General features: G+C 41.1%; 1 protein-coding gene across 3 annotated transcripts in view; it reads left to right on the forward strand.

Moving 5' to 3' along the window:
* NRG1 (neuregulin 1) overlaps positions 1 to 21,740 on the forward strand; it is a 994,199-nt gene that overhangs the window by 791,409 nt on the left and 181,050 nt on the right. The window contains exon 1 of one of the 3 annotated variants that reach the window (XM_063076435.1): positions 2,828 to 2,927. The exons of the other annotated variants lie outside the window; for them this stretch is intronic. Within the exon in view, the coding sequence (XP_062932505.1) occupies positions 2,828 to 2,927 (100 nt within the window). Of the gene's footprint in view, positions 1 to 2,827; positions 2,928 to 21,740 lie in introns of those variants that run through there. 3 annotated transcript variants of the gene reach the window in all.

A 21,740-nucleotide genomic window follows, 5' to 3' on the forward strand; every position in this document is an offset into this window, starting at 1 on the left:
CCCCCTGGAAAAAATATTAAATAACATAAAGAATAAAAACATATTTAAACAGTATAGCAGAGAACAATTTTGGGGGACTTTGCCATGAATTTCCTGACAATTCAGCTGCAACTGACAACTCCAATAGGACTCCCGAATCTGGACATGTAGCCTTGTCATTCACCTGCTGGTTTATCATCTTTCCTTAACGTTCCTTCAACAGTTGTCATTGCAATTTTTGTCCCTTTCCCCCCCTCTATCACACCAAATCAAGTAAAAACAATTATTAAATGCTCATTGATACTTGCCTTCCTTCCTCCATGATCACTCATTCCCCAGGCCTGTAACTTCCATAGGAATCCTGCTGCCATGTTTTATCTCAAAAAGGTATGCAGTCTCACTAATCTCTTCTGTAGTCATTTATGCTGAGTTCTAGAAGATTCCATCCACCTCTATAGGTTCATTCAAATGGAAAATTATCACTAAATTGTAGGATCTTCCATTATCCTCACTGAACAATTACTGTAATTAATAATTAATAAGCTGTTTTGTGAGTAATTAATAATTAATAAGCTGTTTTGTGAGGTGAAACTTTTACACCCAAAACAAAAGTGACTAAATTACTGGATCATATTTCCATACATATGCGTTTTACTACTGGCTTCCTATTTTATTTGGGAAGACCTTGATTTGTCTTTAAATTCCAAATACATTTTTGCTTTAAGTCTTTCAGTTTTAAAATAATGGTACGTCTGATAAGGCAAGGCTAGCGCGTACTAAGCCACACTGTCTCACATCCTTGAGGTCAAATATCCTTCTTTCTCTGAACTTTGCTCTTCCCTGCTTGCTGAGCGGTGGCCCCTCCTGGGTAGGCAGAGTTATTTCAGCTAATATTTAGGCTCCATCTTACATTGGACTCTGTGGAATATTATAGTGCTACTGAGATATATTTGTAATCTCTCCTCTGGTTTTGCTGTTTTATGGCCAGTGAAATTTCTATTTGGTGTTTGTTGGAAGGCTATCAGAAGATATTTGGATACCAAACTTTTAAAAAATAAATAATGAGGGCAATAGTTCTGAGAATTAAACCCACCCAACAGACCTTAGTTGTTATTACAATGCAAATTAAACTAGAATAAAGTTCTTATTTTAGGACAGTTTTTAAATGAAAGTGTTTGCTGCCCTCTCTTCCTACCTACATAACAAGGAGGCACCCCATAGCTCACCTGTATTTAAATTGCAGCAATTAGAAAATACAGAGCAGTCTGTATGGAGGTAATAGTGTTTTAACCCCCAAGAATGGAAAATCAGCAGCAAGTCACCATTGAAGTGGAGGCGTAGATTTTGAACACGGATTTTTCATACTCACCCCTTCTGACCACAACACGAGAGTGTATGACTGTCAATGAACAGCCCGAGTTAGCCACAGCAGTGGTTCACCTACGAGAATGTTCTCTTTACATGGAGACAGCTCTGGATCATTCCGTGGGGTACATGACTCCGGCCTTTAACTTCTGTCCTCTGCCGCAGACTGCCAGTGCTTTTCCGATTTCAGCGCTGGCTGGAATTCTCCAGCAGAGGGAGGACACGGAGGAGTGGGTTTCCCGAGCAGCTGGGAGGAAAGTTTGATCTGAGAAGCTAACACTAAGTGGATGAAGGATGCACAGGTCCTGTCTATTCCCTTTCCCCACTGGCTTTCCGCGGCAATGCTAGTTACTGCCGGTCGTGCTTTGAACCGGGCGCCATCAGTTCCTTTGAGAATTAAGTTGCAGTAAGAACTAATACACTCCTTAGAGGAGGCCAGGTCATGGGTTAAAGGAAAAGCTGGAGACGAGAATTTTAACAGGCACGTTGTTAAGCACGAGAAGGCAGCACACACACGCTCAAGGAGTGCAGGGGACAGCGCGATGTGACAGCTTGGGGCTCCCCGCGCCCTCCCTGCGCACGGGCAGCGCTGACCCCCGGCTCCCCTCGGCCCCGTCCACCTCCGCCCCACGTGCGACGCGGCTGTCACCGAAGTGAGGGAGGACAGAACCCCGAACTCCTCCGGGCAAACCACCCACGCTCCGCCCCTGCCAGGGGCTCCAGAGCCACAGAGCCGTCATCTGGGGCAGGTGTCTGAGCCGCACACTCGTCCTGCGCGCTCCCCCTCGCCTTGGAGGGAACGGGGCAGCCCCGCGGGGCGCCGGCCGGCTGCAGAGGCGCGCCAGCCCCTGGGTCCCCGGTTCGCCCTGCCCATCTCCCCGGGCCGCTCGGGTCGGTTCCCGCGGCGGCGGCGGCAGCGTCTCGGCGCAGCTTCCAGCGACCCCTGTCGGGGGTTCCCGGCCGGCGCTGGGAGCCCAGGCTCCTCCCGGTGGCGCGTCGGCGCCTCGGGGTGGGGGTGTGGTGGGAAGAGGGAGGGAGGCGCCAGCCTCCAACCTGCGGGCGGGAGGTGGGTGGCCGTGGGGCAATTGAAAAAGAGCCGGCGAGGACTTCCCGCAAACTTGTCGCGACTCCGGGCCGGCGCGGAGGACCGGAGCGCGGCGGCGGCGGCGGCGGCTGCCCGGGCGACGGGGGCGCGGGCCGGACGGTAGCGCCGCTGCCTCCTCGGCGGGACCGACGACTTCCCTGGGCGACAGGAGCAGCCGCGAGAGCGGGGGCCACCGCTAGTTCCAGGTGGCCAGGACCGCACGCCGCGCCCGCAGGCGACAGGAGACGCCCCGCGCAGCGCGAGCGCCGCAGCCCGGCCGCTCCTCTCCGCCCGGAGCGACAAACTTTTCCCAAACCCGATCGGAGCCCTTGGACCAAACTTGTCGCGCGTCGCCTTCGCCGGGAGCCGTCGGCGTCCAGCGCTCACTTCTCCGGCGAGATGTCGGAGCGCAAGGAAGGCAGAGGCCAGGGCAAGGGCAGGAAGAGGGAGCGCGGCTCCGGCAGGCAGCCCGCACCCGCGGCGCCCGGCCCCGGCCCCGGCCCCGGCCCAGGTGAGCGCGCGGCGCGGCCCGATCCTCGCCTCGCCCCCGGCCCGTCCGCCCGCGCCCTGCGCCCCCCTGCGCGGGCCGCCCCTCACCTGGGCGCCGAGCCCTCCGGGCGCCCACGGCCCGCGCCAGGGTGCGGGGGGTCGCCGAGCCCGCACCTTCCCGGGCTCCGGGGTGCAATGCGCTCCCCGGCTCGGCCTTTTCCCGGCGCCGCCGCCGCCGCCGCGGCTCAGCAGCGGGACCCGAGTGCGGGAGCGCAGGCCGGGTGCGCGCGGGCCCCGGCGCCGGGAGGGCTCTGCGCGGGCCCCGGCCGCCCTCTAGCGAGGGCAGCGGGAACGGGCCGCCCGCGGGGACCGCCAGGTCGCCACCCGGTGTGCGCGCTGCGCGGCCGAGCGGCGGGGCAGGAGCGTCCGGGGCTCGGGCAGAGGGGACGCGACGGAAGGTCGCGGTGGGCGCGTCCTTCACCCGGACCCAGCCCTGCCACTGATCAGTCAGACAGCTGAGCGGGAGTCCGAAGGGCCGGCGAGCAGGTCAAGCCGAGCCCAGTGCCGGGAATCGGGTCTGCGCCGCAGGAGTCCTGCAAACTCCGGGTTAGCGATGCTGTGTTTCAGCACCTCCTTGGTAAATAGGCTCCTTGACGTTCCTGGGAGAGGTCAGAAAGCAACAGTTTCTGTGAATCTTTGAACATAGTTGCTTACTGATAGGATGAAATGCCAGGTGAGGCTTTCTGGAAACAAATCTTATATTTGATCATCAGAACACGACCGTGACGGTCAGTTTTATCTCAGATTTCCCTAAGAAGGGTTGATGCTGTAGACATTGCCTTGGACAGAGGAGGCATCCCGAATAAATACTTGTTTATGAGTGACTTGAGAGAGAGAAAATATGAGGGCTTTTCTCCCTTCCTCTGCAATTCCCAATTGTTGCTTGATCCAGATGCCCTAAGTCAGAGCAAACCCTCAGCACACGTTGTATGAAGTGTTACGTCTGAAGAATTAATCAAATAGCACTTGGTAATACTCTGGCTGAAGAAGATAAGCAGAAATATTTGTCTGGTCCTTGCAGGAAGAAAACAAACCAGATTTGGTTAGTCCTCTTGTTGGTATCACTGATAGCATTTCAGAAACTGGGTTATTGGCAGAGAACTTAAGCAGGGCTTTGAACAAAACAGAAATTGAACAGAGAGTAATTGTTTAGCCGCTGACCATTCATGTGCGTGCTTCTATAATAAGATCCTACTGATGAGATTCGCTTTAATTACCGCTCGTTAGCCCTTATGAGATTGTATTGACATTTTTCTTATTTTCACCCTATATTTTGGAGATACAGTATAACATTTTATTCAACAAGGTATGAAAAGGGGAGCTGGGTTAGCAACCTCTCTAAGTGACTCGACTGCTCTTTCTAAGGTCATTATAGTAAATTAAAGAGATCTGAGACCTAACCCAGACTGTAAAGTTGTAAAGAGTTATTTGGGGACACCTATCACTGTTCGTGGTGGTGGCCTTCTGTTTGTCATACATTGCCTTCAGAAGTTTCTGTGGTCCTCTGTACATGGTTTAATGGATTAAGGAGGGGGCAGTGGTCTGAAGTAGCACCCCTTTCAGGTAACAGGTTTGCATTTTGTTAAGGGTTTGTAGCAGCAATACCTTCACAGACATTTCAGATAAGCCGGTTGTTCAGTGGGGGAGAGGCTTAAGAGTAAGCAGTCATTTCGGTGCCTTGCAGATCTTATCTACTAGGTAGACAGCCGTCTTGTGACTACCTAATGTGCTCTCTTGACACAGAGTTTGAGAGCTTTCTTGGTGGCTTTCATTCTACTTTCCACTCCGAAAGTAGAATGATTACAGCTGTGATTTCCTGTAAACCAGATAGATTAGTATCTTTAAGTGACATTTGCTCAACTATCTTCCCTGAAAAATTGCAGTGAACTTGGCTGTAGGTTAGTTTTTAGTATATCTGTCTCTTTCCCATCAGGTAATGATCTTTTCTGGGGAGGGACATTTTATCCTCTCCATGGCACCTCATGCTTGATAAACCAAATAAGAGTATATATATTCTTCATTTGATTTGCAAAGAATGGTCAACTTGAAACTGGCTTTATGTAGAAGCACATGACATTAAATAGTATTGCTTTGGAGTCAGTGTTTCTTGCCTTGCCTGTCACTTTCCTTATAATAAGTGCCAGTGTACTTTTCTTTGTCTTAGGAGAATAAATAGATGACAGCTGTAACATTTGTGGGAGAAAAACCACACTCATTCTCAACCTTTTTTGCACTCTTTAGTTCTCAGTTATCCTCAGAAGAACAGGCCTCTAGATGCTATATAACTGTATTATTGACACTTGCCATGGCAGCTCAAATTAGGACTAAGGAGGACAACCATCTCTTGAGTTGAGCCCATGTTAGTGCTCTTCAATCCCAAATTTCACCCTTTTCTTACAGCAGCCACTGAAGCTGTATGTCCTCGATGATAAACAGGCAACAATAGCCAAGCCTCTCTTTGGTTGTTATAACATTGCTTCACGGCGGTCAGGGGAGATATAATGCTGAGGGAACTCAGCCATCAGCCCCGCTGTGTGCTATATTACATGCATAGGCATAAACACATCTGTTGGAAGGAAATTTTCAGGGGGAAAAGGCTTCTTTCACTTTCTTATGATATGTATGACTGATATGTGATACATGCATGGCTATGTTTCATAGCATCCGCATTTTTATATAATTGACTGAATATTGAATTGCACACTGTTGGGACTGCAGATGTTGAACAGAATTATCTGTTCTATAATAATAGACCTAATAGGTCCCAATCCCTTGGAGTCATTGATTCCTCTTCTTTGTGCAAAATAAGCAACTCAGCATAATCCTGGACTTTGTATCACAGATCCATGCGTCCAGGGCCCTGTAACATCCTGGGCCTCCTAGATGCTGGACCTCCCAGATCCAGCCTCTTCATATTGTTTCAGCTCAACAAATTTTCTTTTGAAACCTGAGTTACAAAACCAGAGTTTTTTTTTTTTTTTTTTTTTTTTTACCAGTTGGTATTTGACTCTAAGCTTTCTTTATGTTTCTCGGTTTGCTGACATATTTTTCTTACTCTGCACAGAATTCTTTGTTTTTTTTTTTTCCTTTTAAATGACCTAGAAAAAATTCATTATTATGCTAGCCCTAATCTAGAACTGTTATGCTCTCTTCACTGCTGGCAGAAGGGGCATTTGTGAGTACAGGTGGTGGAAAACTTGAGAAACTTAGTATCCCAAATGGGTAGGAGTGGGCTGTGTGCTCTCTGAATGACATCACCCACCTGTTTCCTTAACTAAGTGGCTCCATAGGCTGAAGTGCTTGTAAACATTCTTGGATATAAAGTGCTCTGTCACCAACAGGGGAGGGTGTGTTTACAGAGTGGGAGGAATGTCCAGTGATCTGTTTCAGCCTGGCTACTTGTAACCACTTGCCTTATGTAACTACCAAAAACACTGAGGATTATTTACAGAATGACATGGGACTTGTTTTGAAGAACTAAATTAGCAGGAAGAGTAAAAGAAACTTGTATATTATTCTCAGATCTACAAAATAATAAAATGATACTGATAGAAAGAATTAAATGTATATGAAATCAGAAAATATTAGGCCAATATATGAACAGTGAATATCTTACTACATGCTAGGCACCATGCTGGTCACTTTTATGTTCATGAAAAAGGGAGCTACTATTTATTGAGTTCTTATCTATGTTCCAGGCAATATATCAGAGGCATCTGTCCTTTAGAAAATATGAAAATGCTTCCATATTAGGCAGAAAGAGGCAGGATGGCCTAGTTCTTAGCTCTCCAGACAGATTGCCTGGGTTTAAATCCTTGTTTGATTGCTCCCTAACTGTATAGTCATGGGAAAGTTACTTAGTATTTCTGTCCCTAAATTTCCTTTTTCGTAAAATAGAGATAATATTAATATTATCATTATCGTGCAACTTCAATGAGGTAGCTCATGGAAAGCACTCGGAATATTGCCCAACATGTGATAAGTGCCCAATAAATATTCACTGAATGTAAAATTACTGAAGAAATGAATTGTCTGTGTCTTTGCCAAGATATTTTGTATAATTTTCAAAATTTACTTTTTATGGTTAAAAAAATTAAAAGCTGAGCTTAGAGTGAGTATAAATATTAGTATGTACTACCTGTAAAGACAGAGAAAAATGGTTAATTATGCCAAATTCCATAGCTGCATGTATGTATTATGAAAGCAGTGCTAAATTCAATCTAAACATTGAAAGTAGAGTGAGGTGCAACATGATTTAATCTCTGGCAGAAAATGTTGAGGTTTCAAGCTATGAGAAGATTTTGAAAGATGATTCTTTTTCTGGCAACACTTAAGTTGATGCTTAAACCTCACTTCATTGTATAGAATGTGTAATCGTCTCTTTTGGTACTAGTATAAATTGCAGGAATTGAAAAAGTGTGCATCGCCGTGCCTTTTGTTATCTTTTTATCAAGCGTAACAGTCTATTGCCAGCAAGGTTCATCGAATCGAGTGCAGGTGTTTCTAAGTATGAACAAAATAACGAATATAATAAATACACATTTATTACTATTCCACCCCACTTCACTAGAATGGCTGATATATGTAGTGTTTTACATTCTGGGAGTATGATAAAATCTTACCCAGTCGGTGTTCTGTTAGCATTCTCAAAGTAACAAGTTGAATTTGACTTTAACATTGCTGATAGTTTATGGTGTTTTATGATAGAAGAAAACAAAATGTTAGTATTTTGGATGAGTCATTTTATTTGCACAAAGAAGCACATAAATGGAATTCTAATATTTTAGTTAACCCTGGAACTCTCCCCTTGACAAACAGAAAAAACAAAAAATTAAATCAGATAGTATTAGCTTGAAAATTGATTTATTTTAGTCAGAGGAAAAAGATATCTATTAAATATGCTATTAAGGTACATAAAATGAAATTTCCCCAAAGGAACAAGTGATTTTGGGGATACATCCTAATTCTGTGTATGTCTGCACTTGTGTGTGTCCTTGCATGAGTTTTAATAGATGAAAAAAAAAAAATGAGCTACTGAAATACCAATAGATGTCAGTGTTTGTTGCTTTAGAAAAAGTGAGGTGTTAGGAAAAAAAGAAACAGACAATTTAATTTATTCTGTTTTAATAAGTGTAAAGCTGACTAATTGAAAAAGTTTGACAGTTAATAATACACTGTATAACCTTATTTACTAAAGTACATTTTATTAATGAAAATATCACAGGTTCACATTCTTCTCTTCTAAGTTGTAAAAAATGCTTCTGCAATAAATTCCCAAAAGAATACAGAATGTAGGCAGAAATATGCCAATCAGTGCTTTTTTAAAAAAAATTAAGTTATTTGAGAATGTTGTTACATTTGGATATCTTTTGGATTTTTAAATTATAAATTAGTTATGCATGTTTCTCATGTTGCCTTGATTATGACTGATAAAGTGCATTTTTTCAGTCCATCTCCAGTGAGATCTGTAGAGTCCCGCCTCTAAAAAGGCCAGAGATGATCAGAATTCTCTTCATTTTTTCTTACCAGTGTCACCTTTTTCTGGCCTCCAGAGGGTGCTCCAAGAGCACCACACCGCTATTCCCCAAAGATTGATTCTTTTCGTTTCCTTTTGCAAGTTAGCTGTGATATTCCAGGCAATCTACTGGGAGGAACGGGGTCCCGATTCCATCATAGTTAACTGCCTCAACTGGAGTTCGTTTTCAGCTAGACCCAATGGTCTGAATTCATTAAGAATTCTGAATCAGAATATCCTGAAACATCATTCTGATGGTGATGATGCAGATGTCAGCTTGGATGGGGACATCTGTCAGATTAATTTTCACTAGCGCCTGTTCTCCAGAGAACCCAGCATCAGTAGGGGCCTTCCAGTCACCCTTTCCAATAAGAGCGAGTGATACCCACAAAGAGAGCTGGCCATAGAAGCCTATAAAGGGTTCACTGTGGCATTGAAAAATCATATGTGGAAGCGTCAAAACTGAACACAGGATCTTCACCAACAGGTTTGTTTTTATTTCTTCATGCTGCTGTTTCCTCAACCCCTGACTACGATGTCTGACAGGCCTACTTTGATGGAGTCACACATTTTTGAAAACAGGTTTGAATGTCTCATTCTTTTGCATCATGGACTAATATTACAATACTGTCACATAGCCCTTGTTATTTATGGTTTACCTGCTCATGATTTCTGCTACCCTGCACTTGTCACCTTGGTCATGACCTACTCCTATTCTATTACTCCTCTTCCCTTTTTAAAGTGAAATATTGTTTGCGTGTTTCTTGCTACAAGAAAGCTATTACTGATGGGAATAGCCTTTGCTCTGCCAGTGTCCCAGACCTTTCATTTCACAGCTTCAGCAGGTGGCCAGCCACCTCCTCTGGGCAGCTGTAGAGCTTTAGTTTTAGTGATGTGAGAGTCAGGGAATGTTTTATTAGGTTGAAACATGAAATTTTTGGTTTTGTGGGTCACACTCAGCTGAATATTGCCCACGTCATATAGTTTGATCTACTATTTGGGCTTCCTATAGTAATTTGACTTTATTTATGCTTTACATATTTTAAATAATAGAGTAATGATAACTTTGGAAAAAGTCATAAGCTTTTGGTAATTAAATGGGGTTAAAGTAATACATAAAAGGGAATAACTAAAGCAGTGACATTTTCTTCAGTCATTAGATCAGCTCATGTGATCCCCATATAAAATGAATTCTGCATAAAGTTAGAGTGCCAGGGAAGCTGGTATTTTCCCTTGGTGACAGAAGTAGTAAATTTCTACCATAAATGTAACTTTTATTTTTATTTGGCCTATTATCAAACCGTTATGTGCTTTATCTGAATCACGATGTTTCTACAAAGAGATTAAAGAGCTCTAAGTATGAAATATTGATGATTGGTGAATAATCCTGGCTTTATTTTATGGAATAATATGAAAAAAAACTTTGCTCACTTACACAGTACTGCATCAACTCAATTTTTCTAGTAGTTTCAATAAATGTGAATTTATTGTTAAATAAAATATTAGGTAGCCTATTGTTATAAAGTTAAAAGTTAGATAAAGCCAGTTTTTTAAAGTATGTTTGTGCTTGTTACATATTATAATCTCACAGTTTTAGAGACTTAATTTGCACTTTTGAAGGATGTCATAGTCTCTTTAGCTATTCCATAGTGAATCTAAAACCAGTCATTGCAGGGAAATGTCTGAATTCCAATTTGGAATGACTTTTTTTCAGAACAATTAAATTTTATCAATATGGTGAAATGTTATTATTACCAAACGTCTTATATTTAAAGACTTCAAAATTGAAAGTTGGAATTCCCATATATTTTATGTTTTTTTTTCAAAAAATGTATTTCCATCTTACATAGGGCAAAGTTTGAATATTGGTTATGCTTAGAAAAATTTCTCTATTAAAGTCCCCAAGTTTTGTAACTAAGGGAGTTTTTTTTTTTTAGCTGTTTAATATATCATTTATTTAAGAATATTCATTTGTAGACAACAAGTATTTAAAACAAAACAAATGCTGTGACAAGAGAGCTTTCTTTTATAGAGAGAAATACATATATTGATACTTAATGTTTGAAAATATTTATTTTGTGAATCAAATATTCTTTCTATTCTTATCAGGACTTAGAAAAGTTTCTTCTCCCATCTGCTCATTTTATTCCTTGGACTTTCTGATGTAGTAGAGGACAATTAGGGAAGCAGAGGAGGATGATAACTTGCTGTAACAGTAGTTGATATGCAGAAAGCTGCAGGTTATGGGAAGTCATTGCAGATACAGCACACTATAGTTTAGTGCCTACAATGTGAACATTGTATTACGTTCAACATGATTTAGTATGTAAGTTTTTGGGGTGTGGACCTTCCATTTTCGTCTCCCCACCCCCCTTGGAAAATTTGCTTGCTAGTTATGAGTTTATACTATATTAAGGGTTATGGCTATTTAAATGAAACGGTTGTTTTGTGATTATTTGTTTTCTATATTGATGTAATGTATGCATATATAGCATGAAGACTTTTGAATGGAGGCCAATGTCATATCCATTTGTAACCTCAATTAGGGTTGGCTAAAACATGCACCTTTAGGGGGAAGGGAAAGAAAAAAAATGCACCTATGTAGCCAGTAGTTCATATGAATTCTAAATAAGAAATTTTTCTTGCTTTTTTTTTCTTTTTTTAAGTTTACTTATTGATAAGTATTATTATTTTTTACATTCTAAAATGTTGTTGTGGAGCAGTTGGGGGGGAGGGAGAGAAAGGAAGGGGGAAGGAAATAGGGGGGCCATGGTTGAGGCCTGTGGCACCCCCTTCATTCTGGCAGGGGAGACCAGGGGCCTTCCAGCGGTGGCTCGATCATTGCTGGGAGGGATGCTGATGTCAGGGGGGTGTGGCTGAAGCCCTCTGCTTCCCACTGCCCCAGCTCAGGAGACCAGGGAGCTTCCATTGGTGGCTCAGTGATTGTCACTGGGCTGGTTACAGGTGTCAGGAGTGTGTGGCTAAAGCCCTTGGCCCCCACCACTGCAGCTTGAGGGCCCAGGAAGTTTCCAGCAGCAGCTTGGTGGTCGTTGATGGACTGGTTGCATGGGTTGGGGGTCATGGCCGAGGCCCTCAGCCCCTCACTGCCCCAACTTAGGGGCCTGGGGTGCTTCCTGCGGCAGCTCAGTGCTCCTCGCTGAGGAGCTTGTGGATGTCGGGGGTTGTGGTTCAGGCCCCTGGTCCTCTGCACTCCCTGTCTTGGGAGCCTGGAGGACTTTCTGTCTATCCAGTTTTATAGGTGTTCTTTGGTGATGTGAGATCTTTACTGGTTAACTTCAGAACTTTGTCTTTGATCTGTAGGTTTTTAGTTTTTTCTTTCAGTTCTGTGTTGGATTATTCGCTGTTCTCACCTCTTAAACTCTGCACTGGCACTAATTTGTTGTTCTTTGCTTACTTCTGAAATGGGGGAACTTCCTGTGGGGACCAGCACTTGAGCCCTGTGGTTGAGCTAAATTGCTGCTTTGCTGCTGATTCTTTGGGGAAGGCTTTTTGTACGGCTCAGGTTTTAATTGTTCACCTTTTATGTACTTTTGGGTCTTGTGAGTTCTGATAAGCCTGGGTTGTGTGGAAACTCTGGTGTGGGCCTGAGCCTTGTCAGCAAACTGCTCCCCCTGCAGTTCTGTATTCCTGACCAGTCTCCTCTGAGTGGTCCTACACTGATTGGGGAGCAGATCAGCTGTCCTTGCTGTGCCCCAGTGTTCCCCTGGTGGGTCCATCTCTCCCACCGTCCGTACTCCAAACACTTCCCGTGGGACGGGCCCTGCACTGGTCCCTTGTGATGACTGACTGGCCTCTGTGTGGCTCCTTTTTTCAGTTGTTGTGGCTTCTCGCTCCTAAACAGGACATTTTTAAACATCATTTTGATGATTCTCTTATTAGCTTGAATGGTATTTATACTAAATAGCCTATTTTTTTATTTCTCTCCAAACCCACTTGAGTGACAGAAGTACAGAGGATGAGTGGCATTTTGAGTCCACCTCTACAGATTCCACAGGGAATGGGATGGAACAAAGTCCCCCTAACAAGGAAATCCCTGGGCTCCAGCCCCCGGGGAGTGGCCCTTTTTCCTGACACCATTGACCTGACCATCTCCAAACCAGCGATACCCTGGCTTTTGCAGCAATCTGGACCAAGCAGCAGTCGGCCTTCTCCCAAAATGATCTGGCCTACTCACCGTGAGAATAAAACTCCCTGATCTGAAGGTGTGCACTAAAATAGGAAGGAAAAGAAAAGTCAGCTCTGTTCTTTTCTAACTAGAAGTCCAAATGAGAGTTCTTGTATTTGAGTAAGATTTGACTTCGAGCAGCTGCAAGAAGTCTCTGTGACAAGTGAATGCTGATCTGGCTTAGCGACTCCTGCGTTCCTTGTAGGACAGGGAAGAGCTGGCTTTAGTCGGAGCAGAGCGGTGGTTAAGAGACAAAACTCAGACTCTGTCCTCGGCGGGGGTGTGAGCCCTGGAGGTGCCGTCTCCCTCTAGCGCAATTGTGTTGGTTACAAAAACGCTGTAAGCCTCAGTTTCCCCATTTATATATTGTGGACACTAATATTGTGTGCCTCATGTGGTAGTTCGGAGGGTTTGTGTTCAGAATTGTGCCTGGTACAGAGTGAAGCCTAGAACACCAGTTTTACTTAAAATAGCAGTTTTCTGAATAAAATCTGAGCGTGTTTTCAGTGTTTGCTCATCTAATGGTATGCTCTTGCTATTATGGCTACATCAATGTTACCTGAATTATAAGCCCTCATTAGATAACTTTATAAATATTGTATATCTCTTTGCAGGGTCTCACACATGGAGATTCTTTGTAAATAATTATTATGTTGTCAGTAATACACATGGAATATTTATTTGGCATAGATTCCATAGCTTTGGACCATTGGAGAGAGTTGGGTACCCAATATATGACACATTCATGAAAAGAACAGCTGGACAGTCTTAACCTGAGGTTTAGCTTGAACTTTGGCCTGTAGATAAACTTATTTTTAGAGAATGGAGGAACACTACTAGCAGATGGTGGTATTTTAACAAATTGACGCAATAATATGTTATGTGCACTTGTATTTTAAATAATACACACACACACATGTCCCCTTAATCTTTTAGAATAAGTGTCCATTAGTTCTTTAGAGGTAACTCTCCCCTCCTTATCTCCTGTGTCTTGAGGTCAGGATGACTTATTGAATAACTTTGCATGGCACACAGTGCCTGGAGGAACACTTTGTGGAATCAATGAGTGAGAATTATTTTTCTCTGTATATTTATTGACTATTTTATTTGCTGAACCACAAGGATAGATGATTATAGTTTATTAATTGATTTGATTGGGGCTTATTGTGTTATGAGGTATAGTAAGTTATTGTCTAACACAATTTTTCGTTTGTATATTAAGTAGATATTATTTTTGTATGTATTTATCAAACATGCTTTTATATTCTTTTGTTATTTTCTCTCTTCTCTGCCAACAGAGTAAAATAGAAGTACAATATTGGTATTAAGCACAGCATTTATTGTTTAAAATTATTGTAGTCTCTTTATATTCTCCACTTTAGATTGTTTTTAAAAAAAAATAAAAAGGGGGACCTTCCTTGAAGCCCAGGAAATGGTAGATTTTTACAAATAGTGATAATAGTAGTAATATTAAAATTATTGTCATCTTTTTCTGGGAAACATATTGGAGGCTGGTATATTGGCCCCAGAAGGATTATATCAAGTACAGAAAATAGATTGTGATTATAATCTGTTTTCGTGAGGTCACCTTGCTGGTATACTTGAAATCTTCCCTAGGCGACTGCTCATGCATTATCCATTTTGGGAAAGAGTTATACTTACAGGAATTATGGAAATGAGCTGGTGGGTTTGTCAAGAGAAAACCAATAATTTGAATACTGAGTTGAATGGAAAATGAAATACATGATTTTCTATATATTAAATTGAATAGAAATAGGAGATGTATGTCTTGAGGGTTTTTTTTTTTTTTTGACATGTTCATTATATTGTGAGTTCCCAATTGCCTTTAATCTGATAGGAAGAAGAAATGTCAATAGAAACAGTTACTTAATATATTTTGATATTTGGAAAGGAATGGTGGACTTTTAAATGTTGTATACATTATTTACACCCCAACAAAAAGGACTGTGATCCACTTCGAGAAGGCAGGAAAGATGAGGGCCACTGTCTTCCTCCAGGAATTAACAGGAGCTGAAAACTAGAGAATATGCACATTCCCTGAGGCCTCTACGGTTTTGTTGTCCTCCCAGACTGAATCTACACAAGACCTCCTTTACCAAAAGAGCCTCTAAATTGGACCCTGCATGGGGGAAAAATGTGACTACTTATAAATATGCTACTGATTACAGAATCAATATTATGTATTAGATTTTCACGAAACCGAGAAAGCTCAGTGAAAGCCTCACATCTGCACTTGTTAACACACAGTCCCGCTCTGTAAGGTGAAGACATGTTTCACCTTCATGGAGGGCTTCCTCAACCCTCCACTAAAGAAGGCTCCTTTCTTCCTTCCTCTTGCAATAGTGATGAGAAGGCAGGACACAGCTCTCTTGCTGCTTTGCCCTGAGCGCACTAGCATGGGAATAAAACTCCCTGTGGCCAGAAAGGTAGTAGCTGCCGTGTTACAGGGACATACATTTAGACATGCCTGTTCGAGAAAATGTCAAGGTGCATATCTATGCCTTCTGACATCATGGGTCTCAATAAGAGAGACAGCCATAGAAGACTTGAATGTGCTTTTTGTCATTTTAGATATGTGATTTCATAAAATTATTGCCAACCTTAATGCAGATGTCCACTTGGGATTTGTGTTTGTGAAACTCATCAACAGCTGGATGGCCCAGCTCCTGGATAATGCTGCTGCTGCTCCAGCAAGATAAGTTCCAACTGCATCGAGAACAATTTATTGACCCCCAAATTGTCTTATAATTCTCACATTAACTGACAGACAGAAATAACCCTTTGGAAGAATCACAGTGTTTTGGTACTAGTATGTCAATTCACTATAATATATAAAAAATATTTCACTACTCAGACCTTATAAGAATCTGGGTTTTGATTATAAGAACAGCAGTTCTTTGTTGAAAACTCCCTTGGCAAATTAAGCAAAAATGGACATCCTTATAATTGCCATGTTTTAAGGTTCATTTGTTACTAAAGGCCTCCTTTTTAAGTAATGATCGATGTCTTCATAGAAAGAGTTATTCTATTTCCAGTCACTCTAGGAAATAAGAAGTGGGTCATATTTACATGTTGTTATACATACCTAAGGTGCTAAGTACTAAATTTGCACATTGCCTGAATGTATGCTTTTTATGGATACAGGCTTTGAATTAATTTCAAAAAGTATTAATAAGTTATTATACTTAAAATTGACTAGAGCTACCTTTTAAGTGGTCAGACAGGTTTACTTTTTGTGGGATTACTTTTTGTGATTACTAGTGCATTGAAATAGTATTTCAAATGCTGAGCCTTTAAACAATAAGAATTTAGACAAATATTAGTAAATAAATAGGTAATGTTCTACAGTCTATCACCTGATTTTCTATACTACGGAAAATACGTTTTGAATATTTTATTTATCTGAGTCCTTTTTTTGTTTTTGTTTTTTGTTTGCAAGATAGAAGTCAAAGCAATTTCAATTCTGTGGTGAGCGTTTTTTCACTAATACATTTTAAGTTTTAGAAAATAAAACATTGTCCTCTTTCAAAAGAAAGTTTAATTGAGTTGTCGTATATGCACACATTAGCATTTCACATCTCTAGAAATTACACTGGACAAAGGCATGTCTATCTTGTGCACTGTTATGTCACCAGGATCCAGCACAGTGCTGGGAACATAGTCATTGCTCTTAAGAATTTATTCAATGACTGAATGAATGAGGAAGTAATGCTAATTTGCTTAAAACAATGAATTGTGGGATTTAATGGGTAGCAGTTTAGTTATTATGTTACTATCAGTTCATAAAAAAGTAAGAGCGCAAATCACCAGCAGTGTTGCATGGATTTGTTCCTAAATTGACCGTTCATATTTTTTGGGGGATTTAAATTTGCAAAATTTATGTTAAAGCTCTTAGTAAGTAATAATCGGTGCTTAATTATTCAGATGAATGAGTCAGACTTAGAGGTTTGTTCAGTCCACAATTCTTGCTACCACTAAAATGTTTTTGTTACATGTTCTCTTAATTACATTGAAGCACTTAAGAAATTAAGCTAATGCAGTCGAAGGAGTTAATATATGTAAATTACTTTGACCATTGCCTGGCACCTAATGTTTGCTATATAGTCCGAGTTTGTTATATAAATAAATAGCAACTGTTCTTGGTAAGTAGTGAAAATAATCTTAAACAATATTAGTACTGCCTAAAAAGTAAAGTCTTAAATACAACTACATTAGTCCTGATAAAAATTACAGTGTTAGAACTGAAGAGGTTATCTTAGAGGTCATCTGCTTGAATCCCATCTTTTTAGATGAGGAAAACCACAGGGCCCAACAAGGACATTAGTCCTAGCCCTAAGTCCCAGGCCTCCAGGTTACAAGGTAAGGATTTTAATTATAATCTTATACTTTCAAATCCAAGACTGGCACTGTATATGAATTTAGCTTTACTTTTATAGTGCTTTGGGTGTTTTTATGCTTCTAGGTAAGAGAGATGTATTTCTTTGCCATCAAAAAGCAGCTTGGAGTACATCATTCATATGATTTTAATTACTTTGAGGGTTGCAATAAATTTCAATCACCAAATCTTTATATCTTTTTGTTTGTTGTTAGTGTCTTATACCTGAGTAGGTTTAATAAATTTTGACTGACAATAAAGTAAAGTAGTCCTGATGTCATAACATGGAAGAGGAGGATAGTGTGTGTAGTGTGTGTGTGTGTGTGTGTGTGTGTGTGTGTGTGTGTGTGTGTGAGTGTGAATGTGAATTCACACTGGTATATAGGTGTGAGCTGTCTGGGTGCTCTGGAACTTTATTAGCACCAACGCTTTACTGTAGGAGAACCTAAGAACAAGAAAGAGGTCTTTGTGGGCTCTGTAGATACTCTGTACAAATGATGTGTGTGCAAAAAAAAGCTGTGCACACTTGTGTCTCAACAGCTGCTCTGAGACCACCGAGTTGCAGGCTTGCGTCTGTGAGCCACTGACCAGTCACTGAGTGCAGTGACATTTTATAAGTAACAACCTAAATTATCCTTGACTTAGTGACCTGGAGGTCAAAGGCCTCCCAGTCCATTATTAAATTTCCAGGGTGGTAGTTCAATTTGCATTAGGGGATTTATTTATATTTATTTAGTTAGTTTTTTGGGGCTGGGGGTGCTTGGAGGAATGAGAGATGTAGTTATTTTTTCCCCCTTAAGAGGGTGATTATTTAATCCAGACCATATTTGTAGGATTTGTCATCCTAAAACGAAAGGAAGACTCGGTATTGTCTGGATCTTACATGAGGGATCCTCACAGTTTCTGGAAACTGTTCACAGAAGAGTGACAGTCTATAGGTTGTGGCAGGAAGAGCTTTGCCTTGAGGAAAACATGATCCTTTGAGGGTGGTAGAACTCATAAAGTCTGCTGACTCATGTTCAAGTGGCTCCATTAACAAGAGAACTAAATAGTAGCTATTTAGAAGAGTCCATTGGGAGCCTGTCTAAGGAGCTGGGAGGACAGACAACTGCTGAAGACCAGCCAGTCGTGGGTTGAAAGGCTCTTCCAGGTCGTAACCACCAGGAAGCACTCCAGGTCCAGGGCTGAGGGGGATGGAGGGTGAAAGCGTGGCTTCACTGTGCATGTGTGTGTGCATGCACGTGTGCGTGTCTGTGCGTGTGCGTGTGCATGCCTGTGTGTGCGTGTGTGCATGTGCCTCTGTGTGTGCACATGTACGTGCATGTGTGTGCATGTGCATGCGTGTGGAGGGGGCTGTGTGTGCATGTTTGTGTGCATGTGTGTGCATGCACCTACGAATGTGTATAATAAGCAGGCATCTCGTGGGAAGAAGAGGGAAGCAGGAGCCCAGGTGAGGGAACACTGTTGTGCTGGCTTAGGAAGGGCTCTGGGAGGCCGTAAAGAAGAGAGAGGGAGACTAAACGTCTGTGATTTGGGTGATCATTTAAAATGTCTGGGCTTTATTTCCTTGTCTAATAGTTAACAAGTTTGATGTAGATGAGGTGTAAAATTTTAGATGAAGAAGGAAACTAAGATTTAAAGTCTACATTTTATTACATCAGCGATCTCCAATTTTTGCAATGCTTTCCTGGGATGTTTTCTTTCACTCAAAGTCTTTAATAGGGAATATCTAAGGTATTTGAAAAATAATAGTCTTGCAAATTCTGCGCAAATAAACTCGTTTTATGTAGGCAGCAGTTTATCTTCTACGGAATAACTTTTGATGGGTGAAATTGGAATGTGGTTAATTTAACTTAGCAAACACCTGGAAGATTTGTTTAGTTATGTAAATTATTTAGTGAAAATGTTGAACATAATAATAAATGTATTTGTAAGTTACTAGTACGGAAGCCTTTTAAATGAAATTCTCCATAGAAGCTGGGTACTGGCTACAGACTGTGATCTCTCAGATACCCTTGGCTGAGTTGTTCCTTACAAAGCATGTGATACAGTTAGCACGACGGAATTTAACCTCTACTGAGCCCCAGAAGTAAAGGAAGCTGTAAAAAATGCAGGCTAGACAGAGCCTTTGAGAAATTCTTAACATACTACATTTAATAAATTACATAATGATATCATTTTTCCTTAATGGTTTATGTCCTTCAGATTCAGTTTGGTTCTTCTCCATTGCTAACTTTCTAGGTAAGGTACTTCCTTTTATTTTTTTTGATACCTGTATCTCTGTATTTTCCAGAGATGACCTCCTTTGCTAAACTCATCAAGTAGTCTTCTATCTCTGTTGATCATCTTATGGAAAGATCGTAATATTAAGTTGATTGATGACAGCGTATTTCTTCACTGTAGTTACTCTGAATTGTCATCAAGCTATTTATTGAAAGGATACCTCTTAAACTTTCCATTACTAAGATTCTCAAGTGTATCTATTCTCTTGACAATGCGAGTATTTTATTAGACAAGCAGTAGACTGCTTTTTAAGTAAAGTGGATAAAGCTGTTGTGTTTGTTACTGTGAATGTGTATAAATCATTTTGATTGCCTTTTTAACATCAAAATCACTGAGTCCCACACATGGAAACTTAAAATGCTCTCTGTCAACATCACAATTTTAATTAAGGATTGACTGATAGGATGTAAAGTACAAATCAAAGACATGAGGAGAAATATATGAAAGAAAAACTTTTTTTCACAAATAGTTAATCTTAAAGAAAAAATATTGAGCAAGCATCAGGTTGCTTCATCAGTGGCCTAGAGATATATTTAAGTGTATCATCTCGAGGTCCATTTATTACTGGGAAAGAATCAATCCCCCTTTTTTTTCTCTTTCTCTGTGGCTCAGCTCCAGGAAGATATTGGGAAGATTTTAACATAGATAAAACTTATAAGCCAAGCACCATTATTTCTAGTACAGTGGCTTTACCATATTATTGGATAATAAAGCTAAAAGCTGCTGAATGTTTCAGAATTATTTTCAGAAATTTACATCCTCTTTATTCAGAAAGAATTCAGAGAAAGAGCCTAGTCAGCATGCAATTATGGTATTAGATAAAGCCTATAGTTTGGTCTAAATCCAAGATGCAGGTAGTTATCAGTGTACTTTAATCAATCGAGCTGGTGAGAAGTTAGCTGTCAGTCTAACTGCTGCTCCTTTGAAGGTAAATCTGTCCTTCTCTGAATGCTTTTAAGATCACCTCCCTGCCCCCATCCTGCCAGCTCTCTACATTGTATTTAGGTGTAAATTCTTTTTCTTTATCCTGTTCAGGCTCATTGTGCTTCTTGAACATGTAAATTTGCTTCATTCCAGAAAACTCTCACTAATATCACTTCAAAGATTTCCCATATCCCATTCTCTTTCCTCCTTCTGGAACTTTAATTAAAAGTGTGTTGGACCTTCTTACTCTAATCACCCGTTCTCTTTACCTCTCTTTCAAATTTTCCATTATTTTCTGTGGTTACTAGAAGTGGGAAAGGGGGAGGGGGATAGTGAGAAATTGGTTAATGGACACAAAGAATAATTACATTTTATAATGATGAATATGCTAATTACACTGATTTGATCATCACATATTGTGCACAATTATTGATGTTCAACTCTGTACCTTACAAATACATAGAATCAATTATTTTTCAGAAAGAAAAGAACTAACTCAGAAAAAAAAAGGTTTCAATAAAAAAAAACTTACATTCCCACAGAAAAAAAAAAACCCAAACAAATTTTCCATTATTTTGCTCACTCTGCTGCTACATTTTTTTTGTTCTGTCTTCTATTTCACTCATTGTCTCTTTTGCTGCTAAGGCCACCCATTAAGTTTTCCTTTAATTACTGTTTCTCCCCTCTGCCCCATTTCTAGCAGTTTTATTTGGTCACTTTTCAAGTCTTTGTTGCATTTTATATTTTGCAGGTTCCTGAAGATATTTTCATGTTTGTTATTTCTTTCTTGTAGCAGAGTAAGCATAATTGTCTCATAATTCCTGTGTGATGATTTTAGTATGTGTTGATTTCACTGCGTGCTTCGTTTCCTTCTGTGCTTGGCTGTGTCTCTTTGCTGGTCATTGCTCTGTAAAAATTATCTGTGGCATTCCTCAAGGTATAGGGTAAAAGTTCGTTCCTGCCGAGAAGGTTTGTGTTTGTTACCTGAGACCCTACGGAGTTCATGGAATTTCGTGAACTATCAGCTTATACTTACCTGGGCTTGTAAGAGCCTGTCTGTAGCCTTAGCTTCCCCCTCCAACTTCAATCAGGGTCAAGACAATGTCTCTTGTTCTCTGGAGTTAGAAGATAGGTAGGTTTAGTTTTGGTTACCTGTGAGTGTTGCGTTTTTCTTTACAGGTATAGCCACCTTGGAGTCCCAGCTTAATGTGGACAGGGTCTGCTATAAAACTCCTGACTTCAGGCAGGTCCTGGGCCTTGGATCTGCCCCCTTACCCAGGATGGGCAAATACCCTTAAGGAAAAAGTGGTTGCATGGTTCAGGTATTTTACTCATATCTCTAAGGTTCAAGGTTTTCCTCAGAATTTGTCTTAAAATTCCCTATTTTGTCAAATCCTTTTAAGGTGATGTTTATTCTATTTTATTCAGCATTTTTAGTTGTTTCCAACCAGAAAGTTAT

Source organism: Cynocephalus volans, chromosome 13, assembly GCF_027409185.1.
Source record: "Cynocephalus volans isolate mCynVol1 chromosome 13, mCynVol1.pri, whole genome shotgun sequence".
NCBI classification, from domain to species: domain Eukaryota; kingdom Metazoa; phylum Chordata; class Mammalia; order Dermoptera; family Cynocephalidae; genus Cynocephalus; species Cynocephalus volans.